This window comes from Chiloscyllium punctatum, chromosome 37 (assembly GCF_047496795.1).
Source record: "Chiloscyllium punctatum isolate Juve2018m chromosome 37, sChiPun1.3, whole genome shotgun sequence".
In the NCBI taxonomy this organism is placed as follows: Eukaryota; Metazoa; Chordata; class Chondrichthyes; order Orectolobiformes; family Hemiscylliidae; genus Chiloscyllium; species Chiloscyllium punctatum.
This window is the reverse complement of record NC_092775.1, coordinates 14,155,085-14,180,104: the sequence shown is the minus strand read 5'-3', so window position 1 is coordinate 14,180,104 and position 25,020 is coordinate 14,155,085. Positions and strand designations below refer to the sequence as shown.

The window sequence follows — 25,020 nt, the reverse complement described above, 5'->3', positions numbered from 1 at the left end:
TTGTTATTAAAGAGCAGAATTAAATGCTAGCAAATCCTTTAGTAAAGATTGATGCCATTAGTCAAGCATTCCCTCCCCCAATGAGACTGAATGATTGCACTGTGGTTCTGCACCAAGCGGATCAGGACAGGGGCAGATTTAATGTTTGAACTGTGCAGAGTCACAAAGGACAGGATCAGACTTACTTATGTAGTACACATATCAGTCAAACAGCTTGACAGGGCATGCACTTTGCCATAAAGAATCTCCACTTGTGTGACAGTTGTCTTTGTCCCTGGAGCTGCACCACATCCCAGATTAACTCTTTCAGAAAGGGAAATTGAAGTGTGAATGTATATGCTATATATTTTGGAAAATTAGTGCCCCTTGATTTTTTAAAATGATCTATTCAAATGGCTGTCACAAATTGAGCTTGTAATAGTAGGAGTTTGGCTAAGACTAAACCTATGACAGCAGTCAGTGGAACAGTCTATTTAATGCAGGGATAGTAATGTACTTTTGTTAATAAATCTTAAAGTCATGTCATGTAAGTCTGGAATGTTAATGTTTTATAATTGCTGTAGTAGTTTTCAGAAATATATAGTTTGAATACTCATTGTAAAAGCACTAGGGGTGTAGTCCTAAACTTATACAGACCTTGAAGGTTTTTAGTTTGATCTAAGTTGGCTAATCTCCACAAAGACAGTGATGAATGTGTAAGAGAAAAATAACACTTGCATGTGTATTTATATATGAGAGAAAGCTTTGAGATAGAAATACATAGGAAATTGAATGTTATCCAAACATTTGGGATCAATTATGTCAGCTGTCTGCTTGCTCCTGTTTCTGAGCAAGGATGAAATAGCCAGAATTCTAGATTACACCTGGATTCTGTGACTGCGGCTGGCACATATGCATGTTTGGGCACGGGCTGATACCTGCATTGAACTGGGTGGGTGTAATATTTGACCACCCATTCCCATAGTGAAACAACTTGCTGAGATCTGTTGATATCACAAATACTCCTATATAAGCAATGACTGCTTTGGGAATTAGCCTGTATCTTGGGCTATAGAATCCAGACATCATTGTTTCAGATGAAATGACTGATTGGGCTGGAATTTATGTCGAGCACATAAATTACCTGTATAATCTGAGGATTGACAGCCAGCCGTAATTGTAAAAATAAAAAAGACTTGTGTTTTTCACAACTATAAGTCATCTCACAGCATTTTACAGCCAATTAAGTATTTTTACATGTGTAATCCACCGTTGTGATGTCAGAAACACAGCAATTGGTTTGCGTTTACCAACTCCAATAAACAGTAATGTGATAGTAACCAAATGATGTTCATTGAGAGATTTAAAAATGACCACAGATATTTGTTCCCTGCTATTTTTCGTGGTTATGCAGTGGAATCTTTTGCATCCATTTGAAAAGGCAAGCAAGATCTCGGTTTAATATATCATCGAAGAGACAGCATCTCTGACAGTGTAGTGCTCCTTTTGTATTGCATCAAAGTGTCCACCTTGATTTTTGTCCCCAAGCCTGAAGTGGGACTTGAACCTAAGTGTTTTGTGAATCAGAGATAAGTGCATACACAGGCAATTTCTTTTTGGTTTCAACTATCACCTTAATCTGTTCAGAATCAAACTACAATGGTTGCTAGATATCTGAGATAAAAACAGAAGATGTTGGGAAGACCCAACAGGTCTGGCAGCGTCTGTCAAAAGAGAAATATCTAATGTTGCAGGTTGATGGCCTGTTCTGATGAAAGGCCATTAACTTGAAACATTAATTGTTCTGAAATGGTTACTGTCCCAAAATGATAGTTCTGATCTGTTGGCTGTCATTGTCAGCTTTGAAGTACTTATGAGTATCAATTCCGAACTAAGAGGTTGTTCCCACATAGCATATTCCAAAAGATTTTTTTCTGAAACAACCAAACCTTAACTGTCCTCTTTTACAAAGGCAGTACTGCACTTTGCTGTTATTGTAAACCAGAATCATTCAAAGCAATAGACATATTGTTAACTTATTGAAGAATAGAATAGACTGGCTTCTACAGGGAACACAATACTCAGCATTGGTGGTGAATGGTGAACTAAAACCTCTCTATGCAGGGTGAAAGTGGAATGTTTGCCTTGGGAGAAGTGCGAGTTCACAACTCAACCTGTTTTGCCTTCAAGGCTGAAGCACAATTTGTAAAAGGGAACGATTGTTAATGGGCAAATAGACTGACTACAGTTGCTGCCAGTTATTTGACATTACCTCTTATAAGTAAATTTTCTGGTGGGTGATATCTCCAAAGCTTTCTCTGCATTGAAATAAATGTTTGACTGTAGAGATCAAGAGACTTTTTAATTACAGACCTCTCTGGAAGTAGAGGAATGAATACTTTACATTAAAAGCATAGATAACATAGCGATACTGCCTTGATGCTACAATGGATTGAGCCGTTGTTGGTGAGAAAAATCCACAGGGCAATTAGGGATGGGCAATAAATGCCACCCAGTAGTCCTGTATTGAGAACTTAATGCAACTGTCATATTGGTGTCCTGTAAGTTAATGCAGATAGTAATATTTTCTAGTAGATAAGGCATATGTCTGGGCAGCTAAAGGGAACACTATATCTCACCACTATAGTGGAACTGAGGAATGGAGCAACTGTTCAGTATTCAGAAACCATTTTGCCAACCTGAAGATGAACAGCATTGTTTTGATCATTAACTGGTGAGAAAGTAAGGCTAAATAAGGACCAATTTGACATTCAATAAGAATGTATGTAATACCTTTTTTATTTAATCTCGCCACAGAAACACTATGTGTTGGTGAACCTACACAGCACTACTTTCTTGCTACATTTGCTCAAGTATGCAGTCATGTTTTTGGGTTGCCTGATGGTCATCATATGCTTATCGTTTTTTTTGCTGAATTCGTGGAGTTTCATTCCCTCTACCTATGGCTTCATGTGAGTTGTCAATGGAAAGCATCTTTAAACAATATTTTCTCTGTGTTTTATGTTAATGACTTGCTGTGCCATGTTGAGGACTTGCTTACAGAGAAGAGTATTATGGTAGGATAAGTGCCTGCTAACAATGAAAGGGAAATGGAGCAGAATTAAATCATCAGTAAATGCTTTTAAGAACCAGTGACGTTTTCCTAGCTTCCATGCACTTTTACAGTTTGGTAAGCTTCGCAAAGATATTTGAAATTATGTGGAACTTGGTTAAACCAGATTGCCAACTCAGAAAATTCCCCCTTTAGTTAGTTTAACTTACATGGCAATACTGCATATATAAACATGAACAATGCAGGCTATTCTAGCAAATATTTTTCCATCAAAGCCAAGATTGGCCAATGTGGTGCCATTATTTAAAGGCTGTAAGCAAAAGCTGGGAACTGTAGGCAGGTGACTGGTGGTTAACTTGTTGGAGGGATTCTGAGGAGCAGGATTTACATGCATTTGGAAAGACAGAAACCGATTAGGGATAGTCAGCATGGCTTTGTGTGTAGGATGTTAAGTCTCACTACCTTGATTGAGGTTTTTTGAAGAGATGACAAAGAAAGTTTCCTTCATTGGTCAGTGCATTGAGTATAGGAGTTGGGAAGTCATGTTGTGGCTGTACAGGACATTGGTTAGGTCACTTTTGGAATACTGCAGACAATTCTGGTCGTCCTTCTATAGGAAGGATGTTGTTAAACTTGAGAGTGTGCAGAAAAGATGTTGCAGAGTCTGGGGGGTTTGAATTACAAGGAGAGGCTGAATAGGCTGGAGCTATTTTCCCTGGAGTGCCGTAGGCTGAGGTGGTTTATAAAATCATGAGGGGCATGGATAGGGTAAATAGCCAAGGTCTTTTTTTTCTAGGGTGGGACACTCCAAAAAGCGGCATAGGTTTAGGGTGAGATTGGAAAGATTTAGAAAGGACCTGAAAGGTAAATGTTTCACGTAGAGGGTGGTGCGTGTATGGAAGAGCAGAAGCGGTGGAAGCGAGTACAACTACAACATTTAAAAGACAGATGGATGGTATATGAATAGGAAGGAATTAGAGGGATGTGAGCCAAATGGTGGCAAGTGGGACTTGGTCAGGTTGGGATGTCTGGTCAGCACAGATGAGTTAGACTGAAGGATCTGTTTCCAAGTGTATGATTCTATAATTGCCAAAGTTAAATTTGATTAATGAAGTAAATTTAGTACCTGTATAAAAAGCTAACTGTAAGCATGAAATTATGGGTTGCATTAAAAATGCATCAGGTTCACTAATGTCCCCTAGGGAAGGAAATTTACCACCCTGACCTTGCTGAGTCACAGCAATATGGTTGACTCTTGCTCTTTGAAATAGCCTCGAAAAAAATCCTTCTCCTCCAGTAAGAATGTGGGATCTTTCATGCTCCACTTGAATGAGCTGCAGACCTTATTCTGTCTGAAAGGCACCACCCGCTGACCTTTAAGATAGCATTAACATTAGTGTAGATTAACTAGTTTAAACACAGTTTGATATCTAATTGTTAACTCTGCTGAGCAACCTAGTTAATAAACTGGTATTAAAAGAGCAACTGCGTGAAATTAAGATGAAAGATTCCTAAATGTATAGTGAACAGAATGGGTTTTATGAAAAACTTAAAACCTATTGTTTTTGGCTAAATCCTTTATTTTCTTTTAGTCTTTCTGTTCCAGATCTTACACCAAACATCGGTCTTTTCTGGTACTTCTTTGCTGAGATGTTTGAGCACTTCCGCTTGTTTTTTGTGTGTGTATTTCAAATCAACGTGTTCTTCTACACACTTCCTCTGTCAGTGAAATTAAGGTGAGACTTTTTAAAATTGACTTTTTCAATATGTACTTCTGTCTTTTAACTACTTCTCTCGCTAGGTTTTGCCACCACACGGCACTTCCAACCTCGCAAGAGGGATGAGATAAATTGACTACTTTCAAGACTGAAATAAATGGATTCTTAACTTGTGAGAGTGAGTGTGGTTTATGGGAATGGTTAGGTTCAAGGATCAGTGATGATCTTATTGAATGGCAGAGTAGGCTAGTGGATCTAAATGGACTACTCCTGCTCTTAATTCATACGATCATGTGATATCTCAGTCAAGCAGCCATTATTAAGTTCATCTAAGAGCTTGACTGTTGTCAAGCTACTCAACTTTGGAGGCGTTTCTACTGATTCAATTCTCTCCTTGCCCAATAGCCTCTCTCACACTTGCTCTTTGGTTACTACATTTGGCTAGCAGATGCAGACAGCCAGTACTCCACCACAATTGTTTGCCACTTCCAAACCTTGAAAGAAAGGTATGTGTTCAAGTTTGACAAACACAGGACATCTCAAAGAGCCATGAAGCTAATTAAGTGCGTTTGACGTGTACTTTGATCTCTGGAGTGGGACTTAAACCAGCAGCCTTCCAACGGAGAGTTGTGAACCCTAGACCTTCCTTGCCTGGTAACTTATCTTCTCAGTCGTAAAGAGTTAATGATTCCAGTCGTATTGGATTTCTCTCCACTCATGCTGCCAAACTTGCTGAACGTCTCTAACACTTAGTTTACTTCAGATTTCCAACATTTATTTATTGAGGTGTGACTGACACACCTTAATTTAAGACTCTGGAGGTTCTGCTGGGGCAATATGAATAGCTAGGGGCTATATTAAAAAGCTGAACCAAAAAGGTAAACTTCTCCGGACTATTACCTGAGCCATGAGCAAATTGGAATAGGGTCAACAAGATTCAAGAAGGAAACACGTGGCTGAAAGTTTGGTGTGGAGGAAACTGGTTCAAATTCATGAGACATTGCACCAGTACTGGAGAAGGAGGGAGCTGTTCTAATGGAGCAGGTTTTACCTGAATGATGCTGGGACCAGAATCCTGCTGGATCAAGTCCTGGCTGTGGATAGGGCTTTAAACTAAATAGTGGGGCGGTTGGGTTCAGTTGCATGCAAAATTATGAAAAAGCTGAAGGTGGATAGTGCTCAGCTGATATTATAGTTTCCAGAACATGTGATAGGACAGAGTTTGGAAAAGGACAGGAATCTAACTTCAGGCACAGAAGATGAAAGAACAACTATGAGAAAGGGCTAATCATATCAGGACTGAGGGTGTGTACTTAAATGCACGCAGTGTATGAAACAAGGGAAATGAGCTTGTAGCGCAAATAGTAATTGGCCGATACAATGTTGTGGGAATCACAGAGGCGTGGCTGAAAGGGAATCAGGGCTGGGAATTAAATATCTGAAGATTTGATATTGTAAGGACAGTAAATGGTTCTGCTGAAGACCTGTTCCTAAGCACTTCTGTTCTCATTTGTTTTTTCTGTTGGTGAAAGGACCACTTAATATGCAAAGCTGAGAGCAACATGCTAAAATCCTGATGATTTAAGCATGCTTTGGTATAGAACACTAAATGTTAATAATAGCTCAATTACATACCAGGTTTATGAAGCATGGTATTAGCTATTGAAAGTTAGTTTTGTGCTGACTCTGCAGTGTGTATGTTGTAAGCTTGCCTATTTGTTGGCCTGCAATCTTCCTTTTTAATAACTTGTTTGTGATTGATACACAACTCTTTATTCCATTTGCAGAGATCATCCCATGTTTTTCATGTTCGTTCAGCTTGCAGTCATTGCAATTTTTAAGTCTTACCCTACAGTAGGAGATGTAGCGCTATACATGGCTTTCCTACCCATGTGGAATCACCTTTACAGATGTAAGTATACAAATGGATGCATTTGTATACATATTATTGACCTCCTTTCTGCTACTGAAGCTGCAGTCCTTTGACTGACTGGGAAATATTTGCTGGAACAACCCAGGTCCCTCATGCATCAGACCATCATTTGAGTCAATGGTTAATAGATGGGCTGTTTGACTTTAGAAGATGTCAGTGTGGTGTCTGAGTCACTTATCAGCTAATATCCACAGAATTGCACCTGTTAAGAGGTTAATAATGGCAATGTGTAAACCTTGTCATCCATCATTTTTGGGAACTCTAAACAGTTGTCAAGTGGATGATAGGGGTTCATCATTGCAGAGGTTATGTTTCTGGACTAGATATGGAATTAATAATACAAAAGGGACTGCTTCTGATCCCATCACAGTGATGTGAATATTTCAGTCTGGTTTAAAAAAGAGCTAACGTCGTTAAAGACCTTGATTCTCTATAAGATGCATAAATACACAAGAAGCAGCATATAAGAAGCAATTTCTTTAAGATGTGTGCTTGTACAAAATTCTTAAAGGAACATTACCATGCGCAAATGAAGTTGAAGCCCAATTGGTTTGCTAATGTCTGCTCAAAAAGAGTAAGCTGCTGTCCTTATCTGGTCTAGACTGTTTACCATGGGATTAGTCACAGTGCGGTTAACTGCTGTCTGAGGTGACCTCATGACTTACTCAGTTGACCCATCAACTTGGTAACTAGGGGTGGGTATTCAATGTCAATTTTCCAACAACGCTCGTAAACCAAGAATGACAACAACAGAAGCATTGATGCTCTGGCTGAGATCAGTTAAATCATCACGAATTAGGAATCAAATCACTTAATGAATAAAGTTGCATAGAGCATAGAGATGTACAGCACAGAAATAGACCCTTCGGTCGAACTCATCCATGCCAACTAGATATCCTAACCTAATCTAGTCCCATTTTCCAGCACTTGGTCCATATCCCTCTAAACCCTTCCTATTCATATATCCATCCAAATGCCTTTTAAATGTTGCACTTGTATCAGCCTCCACCACTTCCTCTGGCAGCTCATTCCATACAAGCACCGCCCTCTGTGTGAGAAAGTTGCCCCTTAGGTTTCTTTTATATCTTTCCCTTCACACCCTAAACCTATGCCGTCTAGTTCTAGACTCCCCCACTCCAGGGAAGAGACTTTGTCGATTTATCCTATCCATGCACTTCATGATTTTATAAACCTTTTATAAGGTCACCCCTCAGCCTCCGACGCTCCAGGGAAAACAGCACCAGCCTATTCAACCTCTCTCTATAACTCAAATCCTCCAACACTGACACCATCTTTGTACATCTTTTCTGAACCCTTTCAAGTTTCGCAACATTTTTCCAAGAGGAAGGAGACCAGAATTGCACGCAATATTCCAAAAGTGGCCTAACCAACATACTGTACAGCTGCAACGTGACCTCCCAACTCCTGTACTCAATGCTCTGACTGATAAAGGAAAGCATACCATGATTGAACATCATGTCTTGAATTTGGAACTTCCCAATTATCTACAACAACATATTATCTACTAAACTGCCAAGGGAAAATGGGGACTTGTGTTGATTCGTAAATGGAGCAAACTGCTCCTTCAGAGCTCCTACGGGCTTGACATACACCTGCCAAATTCTTGAACTCAGCTGAGTCCATTAAAAGTTTAGCATAGTCTTTCATTCTCCATGCAATTAACATAGGAAAATGTGGAATGAGAACTTTCCTGTCTGTGTGTAGCCAGGTCAACATCATTCTATGTATGTCCTTGTTTTGGATGATAACTATAATAAACTAAAGTGACCAAATTAAATTTTTGTATTTTTCAGTCCTTCGGAACATCTTTGTGGTGACTTGTATGCTGATATCTTCATCAGTGTTGTTCCCTGTTCTCTGGCACCTTTGGATTTATGCTGGAAGTGCAAATTCCAACTTTTACTATGCCATTACCTTGGCTTTTAATGTGGGACAGGTTAGTATAATAGTCAAACAGTACAATAGTCTGTCTCTGCTATGTGGATTAATGTTAAAGCAGAAGACCTGCCTGGGTGAATGGGGTCACAACTTGTAGGTACAGTCCCCATTAGTGAACTACCAGATGGAACTTAGAGGTTGAAAGAGAGGAAGTTATGCACACAACATCATTTCAGCTGCTGCTAATCTGCCTGTCTAATGCATAAAATGGGTCAAGAGGTGGCTGTGTAAAGTCACAGTGTACATCTAGGTTCTTGTTTTGCTTGAAAGTGATGTTGGAGGTGTCAGTATAATATATTACTTATTTTTAAGATGTTACCAATTCTTGTCACAGACATAGTCATGATTTTGGTCTGCCTAACAAAGGCATTTTTCCTTGCCTCTCCAGGAATAAGTAATTGAGGCCTGCAGTTGCAAATGAAACGTATATTAGTAGAGCTTGGGTGGCTGACACAGCTTTTTAGAACCGTGTAATATGAAATGTACTATTCTGCTGTTTCAGTGAAGCAGCCTCTCTTTAAGGCTACAGTATATAACAAAAAGAAAGAACTTGTAATTCTGCAACACCTTTCACAGCCTTAAGGCATCTCAAAGTGCTTTACAGCCAATTAAGTATTTTTGAAGTCATGTAACTTGTAACAGCCACTTTGTACATAGACCTCCACAGACACTGCGCTGTGATAATGGATACATACTTAGTCTTAGTGATGTTGGCTGAAAGATAAATATAGTCAAGTACACCGCAAGTGAGAACTATTGTATATGAGAAACACAAAGCTGTACTGTTTTGGATACAGCTGCATTTTAGAATAATGTACAGTATCAAGTATAATGCTTCTGAACTTTTAAAACAATGTGTTTTCCCAAAGCTGACATGAGCAGTAAAGACATTTAATTTACTTGCATTGCCAATGAAAAATGGTGACAGGCATTCATTGGAAAGATAATTCTGAATCACTCACTAACCATCAAGGCAAGATTCAAATTGCAGAAGGCCTTACTCAGTATATGCATGGTATACCGTCCATTTCAGTTTGTTAACAAGACAATTTGTGTGATCTTTATTTAATGTTGGTCCGTACATGGCACAGTGACTGAAACTGCCTGATATTCTTCCACAGATCCTGTTGGTTTCTGATTACTTCTATGCCTACATTCGGAGAGAGTATCATCTCATCGAGGGACTTAATTTGAAATCCAAGGATGGCAAAGAAGCCCACGTTGTTCTTAAATAAGGGACCAATTAATGCCATGTATTAATATTAAAATCCCAACACACTCCCATTTTACTTTGTAAAGAAGGTACTGTTGCTCAGGACATCAGTGTCCCTCATTGTGATACAGCTATGGATTGCAGGATTCAATCACTTAAAAGCATTTGTTTTTATGGTGCTTGAAGCACCAGGAGGACAAGAGTTTAAGTTCAAAGTACTGTCAACTAAAACAAAGTTTTAAAAATATATTAAGTTTTTTTTGGAAGTTAATTATTTTTTTCTTCTTTCTAAACAATAAGAGTCATATTGCAGTGGAGCTGTGCTAGCCTGGGAATTCAGATGCTCGTGACTTGATGTTCATGTTGAGATATGCTCCTGTTTTTTCCCTCTGCAGCCCTTAGCTGGGAATGAGTTACAAATGATGAAGGTTCCTGTGGAATGTTGGTTAACTACTGATGGGTCTGTCTTCCCAGTGTATTTAGTTTGACTTTCCTTGCACTGATTCCCAAGTTTATTACCACGGAGCTCAGCAGTACCTAGCTTAAAGCTGTGTTACACGATTGTTGGACTAGAGGCCATCCTTTCTGATGGGTTCACATTGCACGTATCTCAACTCAGGATACTTGACCACACTTCTGAGAAGTGGAACTGGTCTTGTCAGAAATCTAAAATTGGGTGGGGTGAACTGTGTAATATATGGGCTCCAAATATAATTGTCAAGTCTAAATCAGCAACTGAATGTACAAACATCCTTTTCAATATAAACTTCAGTTACAACACTCTCTGCTTTATACCCCTTAAATGATTGTAAGATTCTGTTGATAAAGCTAATCAAAGCCTTTGGATTCTGAAATGTTCAGTTTACATTATTAGCGTGCGTTATGGATTACTTTCCCCACTGCCGAGCATGTACCTCAAACTAGTAAGCAGTATGCTTTGGTCATGAGGACAACGTATTGACTGGTAGATATTGCACTTGCTCTCAAATTAAGTTTAAAGACGTGTAAGTCGGTATTACGCATCGCATCACATTGAGACTGCTTATAAAGTGTATAGTAATGTCTATCTTAAAGCAGTAAAGAAAACGGGTGAGTAGAGCAACAGTGAGAAGATATTCAATTGAAGTGCTGTCACAGGACTGGAATCTAATGGGGTAAGTACACTGGTAAGGCTAGAAGTTTTGGAATTTTTATTTTTATAAATTTTAACTAATCAGTATTTAAAGATAGACCAGATAAATTAATTTAGCATGAAATGTAACACTAATTTGATAATTTACAATCATTGTTCAATTCAAATCTACAAGATAAAATTAATTTCAAAAGAACTGTAGCATTAAATGGATCTGTAACTTTTGGAAATTGAAATCTAAGACGTTTTGGAAATGGGTATTAAGTAAAACGTATTCTGTTAACCATCCTGTAAAATGAAGTAGCATCAGGATAAGAAAGCTAGCAGATAGAATAGAACAGCCTTTACGTCAAATGCATGCGAATGAGTGCAGTGAAAAGTTTGGAATGTCGCCTCTCGGCACCATCTTAGGTATGGCATACCTAGGTACAGATACTTCAAATGTTTGTTATAAGATCGAAATAGTATAAAAAATAGATTAGCATAGGAATACGGTGTTTTAAAAGTTCAGAATGAGAATGAAAAGTGTCTTTAAAGTACTCGGGTTATAGTCTTTTTCCAACATGAGTCCATGCTCACCGAGTTTCAGAACACGAGGCCATGCGCTGGCCTCTGTCTAGGACTCTCTCTGCCCCGTGCTCTGGGACTCGGCCCGTGACTTGTCTCATTTCCATGCTCCTGCATTCTCCAGGTTGGGTATTTTAAGAAGTTAAAAGTTGGGGAGGGGGGTGGAAAGAAAAACTGCAGCAAAGAGGGAAAATAAAACAAAGAAAAAGGAACTGCTGAGCAGAGGAGCTCCAACTGGAGCATCTTACTCTACCGCCACCTTGTCCAACAGGTGAGTAACTGGCAAATCTTTATATATTTAAATGTATGTTTAATAGTCAAATAAGTAGAGGCATGACAGGAAGGAGATTGGGAAAGCAAAAGGATTAGAGAAACAAGAGAAACAAACATCAATCCAGGAGTGGTACATTCCCTCTAGTGCCAGGGTCAAGAATATTTCACTTGAGTATCTGTGAAGCACAGGAGTGATATTTTAAGAAAAGGATTTTCTCATTTAAAACAGAGATGAGAAATATTTTATCTGAAGAGCATAGATCCCTACAGCACAAGAACAGGCCCTTCTGCCTGCCAGGTCTGTGTTAATCTTGATGCCTTTCTAAACTAATCCCTCCTGCCTGAACATGGTTCATGTCCCTCTATTTCCTGCTGTTCATATGTCTAAGGTCATCAGCCTGTAGAATGCTCTTTCCGAGAGGTCAGTAGATACAGAGTCCTTGAACGTTTTTACTGCAGTCCTGACTAACAACAGAGTCATAGTGTGTTTTGGGGGTAGGGAGGAAAGTGGGATTGAAACCGCAGTCAGATTAGCTATGATCAAGCCAAATGGTGAGCAGGCTCAAGGGAGTGAATGACCTATTCTTGCTTCTAATTTGTATGTTAGATCTAAATAGGAGGGTGTCATGGTCTGTATTGGTACCAACAACCTAGTTAGAAAGAAGGATGAGATCCTAGCTAAGTTAAAAATCACACAACGCCAGGTTATAATCCAACAGGTTTAATTGGAAGCACTAGCTTTTGGAGCACCACTCCATCAGGTGGTTGTGGAGGACACAATTGTAAGACACAAAATTTATAGCAAAAGTTTACAGTGTGATGTAACTGAAATTATACATTGAAAAATACCTTGATTGTTGGTTGGGTCTTTAATCTGTTAGAATGACCATGCTAGTTTCACTTCTTTCATATGTAAATCACAAAACCTTTTTAAAAGTTACATTCTCAGGTTTACTGGAACAATTGGTGTCAGCCGGATAATGTGTTGAAGGTGTTAGCCCCCTTTTTTTCCTGTCTGTGCCATAATGTTTACGGATTCTAACCTAAAAAAGTGAGTGAACAGAGTCTTACATGGGTTCATGCGTTTTTTGAGCAAAGTACAATGTAACTCTGCAAGTACAAATTCACCCCATAAACGTATATATGTGTGCATGTGGGTTTTGTGTGTCTGTCTGTCTGTCCGTCTGTCTGTTGTGGGGGGTTGTGAGTGTGAGAGACAGTGTCTTTGTGTGTGTGTGTGTATGTGAGTGTAGAGTGTCTAAGTCTGTGAGAGGGTGCATGTTTGAGTGTGGGAGTGTGTGCGCTTGTAGGAGTGTGTGTGAGAGAGTCTGGGGTGGGGGGGGTGTCTGAGAGAGTGTGTGTGAGTGTAAAGTGGTCTAAGTCGATGAGAGGATGCATGTGGGAGTGTGTGTCTGTAGGAGTGTGTGCGAGTGTCTGTTTGTATACGTGTGTGTGTATCGGTGTGGGTGTCTGTGTGTGTGTGTAGTGCAATGATGGTCACCTGTAATGTGACATGAACCCAAGGTCCCAGTTGAGGCCCTCCCTATCAGTACAGAACTTAGCTATCAGCCTCTGCTCAGCCACTTTTCACTGCTGCCTGTCCCAAAGTCCACCTTGGAGGATGGTCACCAGAAGGTCCAAGGTCGAATGTCCTGGACCACTGAAGTGTTCCCCAACTGGGAAGGAACACTCCTGGCTGTTGTTTGTTGTGCGGTGCTCATTCATCTATTGTCGTAGCCTTTGCTCGGTTTCCCCAATGTACCGTGCCTCCGGGCATCCTTGCCTGCAATGTTGGCTGAGTCACATGAGTACCTGTCACGTACATGGTGGGAGGTATCCCCACCTGTAATGGTGGTATCCATGTCCACACTCTGACACGTCTTGCAGCACCTACCGTGACAGGGTTGTATGGGAGTTGTCCTGAAAGCCGGGCAGCTTGCTACGAACAATGATCTGTTTGAGGTTTGGCAGTTGTTTAAAGGCGAGCAGTGGGGGTGTGGGGAAGGTCATGGTGAGGTGCTCATCCTCATCCTAGCTAGGACGTCAAAGGTAGTAATCCTCAGTGACCTCTTGTTGCCGTATACTGATATATATTGAAATAGGGTAGAACACATAGATATATGACTACAGACAGGTGCAAGAGGAAGCACTTTAGACTCCTGTTGCTATACCACATGGACTGTATCGGTTCACGAAAGTGATTAACCCACCATTTTCTCAAGGGCAATTAGGGATGGACAGTAAATGCTGGCCTAGCTCACAACAGCCACATTCTGTAAATGAATAAAATAAATCCATTAACGTTCCCTGCCCCACTTTCATTTTTAAAATTATATATGTATATGTAACTTAGCCTCCATGTGTCCTTACTTCCCCAGCATGAGTTGAAGTCAGTGTTGGAATGCTTACTTTAAAAGTCCAAATTCCATTGTACTTGAATTACTTTAAACATGCTGTATACGATCAATCTCTCAAGAAAGTCCATTATGGTACAGTATTGAGATATACATCAAATATCATTGCATTGAAATGTTCCAGAAAATGTTCTTTATGGACAAACCTTGGTATTTGTGCTTTAGGGCACCTGGTACCATATTAATGAAGAAGCAGTCCCCCACTCTGGGTTCGGTGAGAAATTGAATAGGAACAAGGAATATTTCTGAAGTAACCCTCCAAAAGATGAAACAACAGAAATTGTTGGCAAAACTCAACATATTTAGCGGCATCCATGGGCAGAATGTAGAGTTTGTGATTCAGGTCCAGTGATACCTTTTCAGAACTCCACAGGTAAATCATTGCTTCACCTGGAAGGTGTGTCTAGTGAGCAGGGAGGAGGTAAATGGATGGTGTTACACCTATGGCTGCCTGGTAAGGTGCTGTGGTAGCATAGGGAGGTGTTGTGAATGAAGGAGGAGTAGACCAGGGTGTGCTAGAGGGAATTGTCCCTATGGAATGCTGACAAAGGAGGGGAGCAGAATATGCATTTGGTTGTGGTATCATGTTAGAGACGATGGAAATGGCAGCTAATGATCCTTTTGAATGCTGATGGATGGTAAGTGAGGACTGCGATCACTGTCAATGTTGTGGAAGAGAAGAGAAAGGATGAGGGCAGCAATGTGGGAAATGGGCTGGACATGGATAAGGGCCCTGTCAACCATGGTAGCAGGGAATCTGAGGTTGCAGAAAAAGGACATTTCTGATGCCTCCCTGTGAAAGCATCATCAGAAGAGATGCAATGGAGACAGAGAAACTGGGGGTGGTGTTGGGGTGGGGGGGGGGGGGGGGAGGAGGAGAGGAGGAGGAAGAGGAATGGTGTTGGGATGGAGTCCTTACAGGAAGCTGGGTGTGAAGTGACTGTGCGAGTTGGTGGGTTTGTCACAGAAATGGAAACAAGAGATGTTGAGGAAGAGAAGGGAGGAGTTGGAGATGGCTCAAGTGAAAGTGAGGGCAGAATAAAAGTCAGAAGAAATCTCTTCAAAACAGAAGAGGGAAGCGGACCAATGATGTCATCGATGTACGAGGCAACAAGTTGTGAGGAGAGATTAGAGTCAGATTGGAACAAGGAATATTCCATGCACGCCACAAAGAGTCAGGCAAATCAGGGACCCATCTGGGAACCTATGGCCACCCCTTTGACCAAAGAAATGCAGCTATCAAGTGAGTCGTGTTGACTTTGCAATTTTGTTCAAGCCCCTTTCTTCACCAGCTTCAGTGTAGAGTTGAGAATAGGTTGCCTATAGACAATAGGTATTAACTACAAATTTCTTCAAGGCCAACCTCAGAGACTTGAGCATTTCTGTTGACATTTCAGCACCATACTAAGGTAACTGCACTTTCTAAGCTGTGATCTTTTGAATAAGCCTTTCAGGTAAGACCTAAAGGGCACTCTGTGATGGATGTGAATGATCCCACAATACTTAGTGTAGAAGAGTAAGCAGTGTTGTCAGTCCTGCCAAGTATTTATCACTTAACTAAAACTGGTTTTCTGGTTATTTATAGACAATAGATGCAGGAGTAGGCCATTCTGCCCTTCGAGCCTGCACCGCCATTCAATATGATCATGGCTGATCATTCCTAATCAGTATCCTGTTCCAGCCTTATCTCCATACCCCTTGACTCCACTATCTTTAAGAGCTCTATCCAATTCTTTCTTAAATGAATCCAGAGACTGGGCCTCCACTGCCCTCTGGGGCAGAGCATTCCACACAGCCACCACTCTCTGGGTGAAGTAGTTTCTCCTCATCTCTGTCCTAAATGGTCTACCCCGTATTTATCTAATAGGACCTTACAGAAAACCAGTTAGCTGTTATAAGAAGTTGGAGAAGGAGTGGACAATATGGTCTGCTGAGCTTCATCTTCCATTCAATATGATGATTCTCTGTCTAAAGTCTAATCTTCTGCTCACTTATCATAACTGTTTTCTGCATAAGTCCCTCCACTTAAAAACAGCATGTGGTTCAATTTTTAATGTAATTAATGTTCCATGTCATGTAAAAAAGCATGATTTGACAATATTTGACCATGGGCTAAAAAGATATATTGGGACAGGTGAGCAGATATTTGGTCAAAGAGGTAGATTTTAATAAGAAAAGTCAAACATTTAGTGAAAGAGAATTTGGACTCCTAAATGGTTGAAGGCACAATCCCAATGCTGGGGTGGAGGCGATGATCGAGATGGGAGGGTCAAGACCTTTGACTGCAATAAATGTGAATTCCAAGATTGAGGCATTTTGGGGCGGAGATCCCACTTAGACCAATGTATACACAGATTACAGGTGAACAAGACTGTGCAAGTTAGGACTCAGATGATAGAATTTTGGATGCTCTCCATTTTATGGAGGGCGGAATGTGGAATCATTTAATCAAGCCTGGTGACAATAATTGCACATTTGAGAACTTCTTTAGTAGATAACATGGGGCAGGGGCAGAGACTCGCAATATTAGATTGGAAGTAGGATGTGTTGCTGTACAATGCTTTGGGCTGTAAAAAGTATTAAAAGTTGCTATATGCTTTCCAGGTTTAGTTGGCACTACTCTTGTTTCAGGCTATGGTTTTTATTTCAAGTCCTATGCTGGACTGAAATCGTGGTAAATGCAAAGAGTATATCTCGTCTGATTCCATGAATGGAAAAGATCCTCTGTAATCACTGGTCAAACAAGAACAAAACATGTTCTCCTGTACAATGTGTGCTTCTGCAAACCATCTCCAACAGATCAGCAACTATTAATCGCACTAGTGTTCGTGAGTTTGTACTGTGTGCATATTTAGCTAATGTGTCTTTCTGCATTGTAATGAGTCTACTTCAGAAGTACCTAAATGATTGTCAGGCACATTCAAATACAGAATTAGCAAGGCAGCTGAGGTTTTTAACCCTTGGTATTTGACAGATTAGCATAGACTGTTCAATGTGGTCAAATTCATCCAATTTAGACCAGGAGGAATTCTAATAGTGTAAAATGATACACCAAAATTGTTAAACTGTGGACACATTTTTGTCTGTGTGCATTCTCTTTCACTAAATGTTTCACTTTTCTTATTAAAACCTACCTTTTTGACCAAATATCTGCTCACCTGTCCCAAAATGTCTCTAGCTTATGATCAAATATTGTCAAATAATGCTTTTTTGCATAGAACATCCATTACATTAAAAATGGAACTGTTACTAATCTGCCAGTATTGTTCATTTCTCTTGTAATTTGTTGCTGTGAAACAACATTATCATTAACTGACAACCAACCGAAAAGACTATTGCTCTTTCTTCCCTTCACTATTCCCACCATTCAGCCTTTTATGTAATCTCTTCTTTCTGTTCTGACTTGAAATGTTAATCTCTTGCTTAAATAATGGGGTAATTTCTGGTCAGGTACCTGACTCATTGTTTACATGTCTAGCCGTTGCTGTTTCCCAAAGCAAATATCATCCAAACTGGGAACCACAAAGTCGGGAGAATGGTCAAGGATCTGACAAAAGATGGATTTCTAATTAAAGGAACCACCATATGGTTTACAAGGACAGGCAGTGAAAGGAAACTTGGAAAAGCTGATCTCTAGGTGTCTTACCTGTAGATCCTACTGAAGGGGTCTGAGGGTTTGCAGTGAGATGTGTTCTCTCGAGCACAAATGAAAGAGAGTATCTCTATGCAAGCAGGAAGGGACTGAGGAAGTCAGCAGTAAGAGTGTTTGAAGACCGTGTACCAGGAGGACCAAGGCCCTCAAGAGGATGGGAAAGTTGGCTGGTATACCCCTAACATGTTCAGCATTCTCCTGCATATTTGTCCAGATATAACACTTTAAAGCACAACTCATTCTCTACTGGCATCACTTCCACTTAGGAGAAAGTGAGGACTGCAGATGCTGGAGGTCAAAGTTGAGTGTGTGGTGCTGGAAAAACACAGCAGGTCAGGCAGCATCGAGGAGCAGGAGGAACAGGCATCGCTTCCACTTACACTCAGCCTATCTTCAATTTTCATAAAAAGGTGTCCTTCAATCCTTCCCACAAAGGATATTGTCATATCTGACATTTCTTCTTGTAAAAGAGAACTGTACTTGGCGAGTGGCAAAGAGAAGAAGCTTACCACCAACCCCCCTCCACCCCCAGTGACATGCACCTTTGTTGGCCACTGGCGCAATGTGAACATTTGGCTCCACTGGAAGGTGATCTTGTTGCAGGAGGTGGAGGATCTCAACAACAACTTGCCCTGAAAGCCTAAGTCTCCTGGGACACTGAAGCTTGAGACATGTTGGGAGATTGACCCTGAGCCTGTAGCCCCCATTATTCATATATTTGTACCTCAGAAAATTGAACCAAATATATTGAAAAGACAGCAGAAAGGAGCACTTGGGTAAATTCAAATTATTCAGGAAGCATCAACATGGTATTGTGAAAGGAAAATCATGTTTGACCAAACTCTTGGAATTCTTTGAGGAGCTAACATGTGCTGTGAATAAAGAGGGACTGAGGAATGTACAGTCCTTAGATTTCTAGAAGGAGAAAGGACTGGAGGTGCTGGCGATCAGAGTCAAAAAAGCGTGGTGCTGGAAAAACACAGCCAGTCAGGCAGCATCCAAGGAGCAGAAGGGTCCACGTTTTGAGCATAAGCTCTTCAAGAATGTCCTGATGAAGAGCTTATGCTTGAAATATTGACTCTCCTGCTCCTCAGAAACTACCTGACCAGCTGTGTTTTTCCAGCACCACTCTTTTTGACTTAGATTTCCAGAAGACATTTAGTAAGGTGCCACAAAAATTATTGCAGAAAATAAAATTTCATGGTGTCAGGAGTAGCATGTTGTCACAGATAGATGATTTGCTTGCAAGCTGTATTGAGTGGTGTCCCATATAGATCAATGCTGCGACTAAAACCATTTATAATTGATATAAATGACTTCAATGAAAGGATGGAAGATGCGATTGCAAAAGTTACTGATTAAAAAGGTATGTAGGAAAGTAAATTGTGAAGAGAATGCAAAGAGATTACAAAAAGGCAGACAGGTTGAGTGAGTATAATGTGAGAAAATGTGAAGTTGTCCATTGTGGCAGTAAGAATAAAAAAACATTTTATCCAAGTGATGAGAAATTGCAGAGGGATTTTGGTGCCCTCCTGCATGCACCTCAAAAGGTTTGAATGCATGTGCAGCAAGAAATTAGGAAAGCTAATCGAATGTGATTATTTATCATGAGGAGAATTGAATACAAAAGTAGAGAGGTAATGCTCTGGTTATACAGGGCATTGGTGAGACTGCACCTGAGGTGCTGTACATATACTTTATGTAAGGAAGGATGGAAATGCATTGAGTGCAGTTCAGGGAAGGTTTATTAGGCTAATACCTGTAAATGAGCATTCTATCCAGGCCTCTTAGTATTCTGTAAGTTTCAGTTAAATCCTCCCCCATCCTCCTAAACCCAGACTCCTCAGCCTCTCCTCATATGGCAAGTCCCACGGCCTTGGTGAGGGATCTGGGTGTCCTTGTGCATGAATCATAGAAGATTAATATGCAAGTACAGGAAGTAACTAGGAATGCTAATGAAATGGTACAGTTTATCATGAAGGGAACGAACAGTAAAGTAGGGAATCTCATGTTTCCATTACACAGGCCACTGATATGATCATCTCTGGAGTACCATGCACAGTATCAGTCATCTTATTTAAAGAGGGCTATAAAATGCAGTTTAGAGAAAGTTTACTTGGGTAATACCTGGAATGAGCAGTTGCCTTATGAGGAAAGGTTTGCCAGGCTTAGCTTGTATCCGCTGGAATTCAGAAGAGAAAGACAGGACTTGATTAAAATCTACTAAATGGGTGAGGGTCTTGTCAGGGCAGCTATGGAAGGGATGTTTCCTCATAGGCAAATCTAGAACTAGAGGTCACTGCTTAATAAGGTTATGCCTTTGGAAGACCTTTTAGAGGTTGTGGAAGCAAAGTCCTTCAATATTTTAAAGGCAGAGATGGATAGATTCTTGTGAAACACAGGGAGAGAGATGAAGAGTAGGTGGGAATATGAATTTGAGATTGCAACCAAATCAGCCGTGGACTTATTGACTGACAGAACAGTCTGGAAGGAGCTGAATATCCTCCTCCTGTGCTAGATTCCGATGTCCTGCTGGTTTTGTGACCATCCACTCGAAACTGAGTTGAAGAGGAGGCAGTTGATGCAGCTGCTAGTGTAGCTCCCGCTGGTGACATGACTTCTGCTCTTGTCCCTCAGTGGAGCTGGAAATTGCAAAGCAAAACGTGGTGAAGACTGACTGCTGGGAAATGTAATTGAAAGTGAATGAAATGCTAGACAGATGACGTGTCTTCCAAGAAGTTGACAATCGCATAAGAAATGATGGCACACTCTGGGAGAAAAAAGTTACTTTGAACAGCAGTCTTCTTACCTGGCCAAGGCAAGAGCTCTTCTTTGTAATTGATCAGAGTCTTCCCAGTTTGTCAATTTCACTGAGGGGGGAAAAAAAACTTATGCAGATGCCTCAGTAATGCTGATGAACTGCAGAGACAAACTGGAAACCAAGCACTATTGAGGAAACAGGATTTCATGGTAAATCTGACCCCCTTTTGTTCACTCAGAACTGTTTCTTACTAGACCCACAGAACCTGAAACCGTCCAAAGAGAAAACTGGTGGAGGGCAGGATGCCATTGGCATCTGATCTTACATGGTTTTCTGTGTCTATAATCCTGTGTTTTCTGAAAACTGCCTCGATTTGACTGGGGAAATTCTGCCCGTTATCTGTACGTTTCTCTCCATTGTTACTGCAAACCTGCCTTGTGTTTTTCAGAATTTATCTTTATTTCAGGTTTGTGGTATTTTGCCTTATAGCCTAAACAAACGGACAGCAAAACATGGAAGTGTGTATGCTTTGCAGAGCCTCGCAAGCTGCTGGATTTACCACAAATGTTGCAGTGTGGACCTTTCCAATATCCCTGATCCTTAAAATTGATCAGCTTGAATTGGCAACCATACCGTTACTTGTTGGATGCAAATAAAGGAAGGGTGGGGATAGTAGAACTCTAGAAACTTTCAACAGCTAATGGTCAGCAAAACAACCCACTGGCTCATAAACTGATTCCTTAAAAGATTACAAGTGCTTCTGTGCTCTGCCTACAAGGATAACACTGTTTCCAGACCACAGTTTCAATCTGCACAGGACATGCAGGCGAGAAACACAAAAGGTAATTCCAGGAATCTAGAATTTAAAAATATTTGGAATGGTTACAGAATTTGAGTTTCTTTGAAAGAGAAATTCCATGGTCTATCATATTGAGATTATGAAGTGAGCTGGCTAATCTTGCACTGGTGAAGTTATAAATGAAGCAATTAACCAATGGAATATGTTTACCATCAGATACTGGGTATGCATTACCTAAAAAAAAGCCAATAAATGGATACAATAAGGCTCAAGTTTTTTTCTAGCTATTTCTGGATCAAAGAGAATTTGTTGATCAAAAGGATCACAAGTTGGTCTCAAGAGATAAATACCTAGGAGCTCTCCTAACAAGAAATCATGAGGGTGGATTGGTTATTGCACATAAAACAATGCTGTTGTGTGAAGTGGGCTTTCTTTGTATTTTTATTGTAATCCTTTCTTAATTCTCCATCTTCCCACCCACCACCTCCCCTTCAGAAGACCCTTTGAGTTCAGTGAAAATGTACTGGTCTTATAGGGCAGCACGGTAGTTCAGTGCTGCCTCACAGCGCCAGGGACCTGGGTTCAATTCTGGCCTCTGGCAATTCTGTGTGGAGTTTGCACATTCTCCCCATGTCTGAGTGGGTTTCATCCACTGTTCAAAAGATGTGCAGGTCAGGTGAATTGGCCATGCTAAATTGCCCATAGTGTTAGGTGCATTAGTCAGGGGTAAACATAGAACATAGAACATCGAAGAATACAGCGCAGTACAGGCCCTTCGGCCCTCTATGTTGCGCCGATCAAAGCCCACCTAACCTACACTAACCCACTATCCTCCATATACCTATCCAATGCCCGCTTAAATACCCATAAATAGGGAGAGTCCACTACTGCTACTGGCAGGGCATTCCATGAACTTACGACTCGCTGAGTGAAGAACCTACCCCTAACATCAGTCCTTTATCTACCCCCCCTTAATTTAAAGCTATGCCCCCTTGTAGGGAAATGAGTCTGGATAGGTTATTCTTTGGAGGGTCGGTGTGGACTTCTTGGGCCGAAGGCCTGTTTCCACACTGTAGGGACTCTAGATCTTCAAACAAGATAATTAGATTATTCTTTATGAAGGAAATTCAATAGTAAATGCTGAAAGCACCTATGACTGTGTTCATTTACTCCTGAGTTAGTGTAGCAGGACTCAGCAGATGGTAACAAAAGAAATGCAACACCTTTTCCTAATCTAAATGTACCCAACACTCCCCCACCCCAGTAGAGATCCTCAATATGAGCTGTGATCAAAGATCAAAGCCAGATACACACTGGACGGTGCAGTTCAGGTACATATTCCATTTGGGAACCCCACTCTCAACAGGCTGTTCTGGGTTTTACAATTCAAAGACAAACCAAATGTTGAAAATACAAAATGCATTAAGGAGACATGGGCCTGTTTAAATCATAACTTTTGTATTGGACTTTTTTTGTAAATTATGCAAGTTTTGTTCAAAAAGAAGAAATTTTAAAAAAATCAACGATTATGAGAATTTCCGTGAATGCCATTCCCTTTTTATCACACATTAAACAGGTGCCATAACTACACAGAACTGATGAACAAAACTAAAATAATAGCCAAAGTAATCAGATAGCAACACGCACACATAAAGAATTAGAATTGTCACCAAAAAAAACAGGATCCAACCACCTACATTAACATTCTACCTCTGAATATGCTACAATGTGACAGTACTAGGGTTTTCCTAAACACCCGTGCTGTTTGTAAAGTGCATTAAAAGCAAATTCTACCTACAATAGCTGATCATGAAAACCAGGAAAGAACATTTTACACAGTTCTAAGTTGCTTTCCTCCTCCCACTTTTCCAATTCTCCCCCCACCCCCAGTCTTCTCCCCTCCCTAGTTATTGACTTGTAGCACCGAAATTCGATATGCACTTAAAATCACTTTTAAAGTCATCGGTACATTTATATATATATATATAGATTTTATATATATATAGATTATAATATATATCTCAGCCTCTCCATATAAGGCCATCCTCATCATTCAGTACCAGTCATCCTAAGGCCTTGAAACTCCTCATTGCTTCGGTAGGTGGACCATGCATTAATCACTTTTTTTTAATTACAAAATGAAAATAAAACACAAGGGATAAAAGACCAATAACTAGCAAATAAACAATTGCCAATCGTATAGATACAAGTGAGAGAGGCTATTGTTCAATGTTTTACATGACCCCGGTACACCATGCGTTCATAGTATGTGTGAGTGACAGAATGCAGGATAGAAATCCTGGTGGTTTGGGTTTTTTTTTGTTTTGTTTTTTAAAAACACAGTGAAATTCTCTCTTCTCTCTATCCTTGACCAGTTAACGAAGTGCAGGGATCCTCAACATAGTGGTGCTGCTGCTGCTGCCTTCAGCACCCAAAGGTTTCCTGAGAGGCGTATACCATGTAGAGGAAGCCATCTTCATCCTTCTCCTGCTCATAGATCTCCGAGATTGAGGTCGAGACGCTAACCATGCTCCGTTGGTTGACCAGCAGGAAGAAGGCTTGATTGGGGTTCAGCTGGAGTCTGCGCCTGTGTGGAGGTTTTTTTTGGGGGGGGGGAAATGGAGGTAATGGAGAGAAGCAACAGTTATTAAATCTGAGGGATCTACTCCAAAAAGAAAATTGTCAAATAAAAACATGGTCTCCCGAAAGACTAATCCTGGAGGCCAGCACATGGAGCAGTGACCCCCTCATGTTCTGAAGCCCCGGGGGCATAGACTCAGTGAAAAGGACAATAATTTAAAGATACCTCTTATTCTGGACTTTGAATAAGTCAAAACTTTGTATTCCTATGTTAGACCTTTTTCTTTAAACTCTTTCAATTCAAACACATGAAGTACCTCAGATGGCACCAAAGAGGTGACATTTCAAACTTTTCACTGCTGCACTCACGTGGCAATAAAGCTGTTTTATTCTATTCTAAAACAGAAGTTGCTGGAGAGAGTCAGCAGGTCTGGCAGTTTCTGTCAAGAGAAAACAGTTAGTGTTGAGTCCAGTGACTCCTCTTCGTAGCTAGGAAAAGATAGTAAGTATGGTGCAGCTTGGGGAAAGAAGTGAGTAAATTTATGGCTTACTATTATCTATAGTCAAAAAGTGTGGTGCTGAAAAAGCACAGCTGGTCAGGCAGCATCCGAGGAACAGGAGAGTTGACACTTCAAGAATAAGCCCTTCAACTTTTGACTGTCTAACTGTATTTTTCTCTCTTTCTCTGGGCTTCGTGTCCATCAATATACTCACTCCTTTCCCCTAACCCCCAAGGAATAGAATAGAACAGCCTTTATTGTCACGTGAGTGGCAGTGAAAAGTTTGTAATGTCACCTCTTTGGCACCGTCTTAGGTACTTTGCGTTCGTTACAAAATTGAAAGAGTTTAAAAAAAGATCGAGCATAGGAAGTTTTGACCTACTCAAAGTCCAGAGTAAGAATAAAAGGTATCTTTAAAAGTACTCAAATTATAGTCCTTTTCACTGGAGCACTGCAGCAAGCCCAAG

At 40.5% G+C, this 25,020-nt stretch overlaps 2 protein-coding genes across 2 annotated transcripts in view; one reads left to right on the top strand and one right to left on the bottom strand.

The window, feature by feature from the left end:
• pigu (phosphatidylinositol glycan anchor biosynthesis, class U) overlaps positions 1-12,917 on the top strand; it is a 29,424-nt gene extending 16,507 nt beyond the window's left edge. The window contains exons 8-12 of the mRNA XM_072556305.1: positions 2,797-2,951; positions 4,645-4,788; positions 6,558-6,682; positions 8,518-8,660; positions 9,784-12,917. Coding sequence (XP_072412406.1) covers positions 2,797-2,951; positions 4,645-4,788; positions 6,558-6,682; positions 8,518-8,660; positions 9,784-9,897 — 681 coding nt within the window. The 3' untranslated portion in view covers positions 9,898-12,917. The remainder of the gene's footprint in view (positions 1-2,796; positions 2,952-4,644; positions 4,789-6,557; positions 6,683-8,517; positions 8,661-9,783) is intronic.
• A 9,997-nt stretch (positions 12,918-22,914) lies between these two features.
• The window catches only part of LOC140462883 (microtubule-associated protein 1 light chain 3 alpha), a 41,744-nt gene continuing 39,638 nt past the window's right edge, over positions 22,915-25,020 (bottom strand). Inside the window, exon 4 of the mRNA XM_072556304.1 lies at positions 22,915-24,060. Within this exon, the coding sequence (XP_072412405.1) occupies positions 23,898-24,060 (163 nt within the window). The 3' untranslated portion in view covers positions 22,915-23,897. The remainder of the gene's footprint in view (positions 24,061-25,020) is intronic.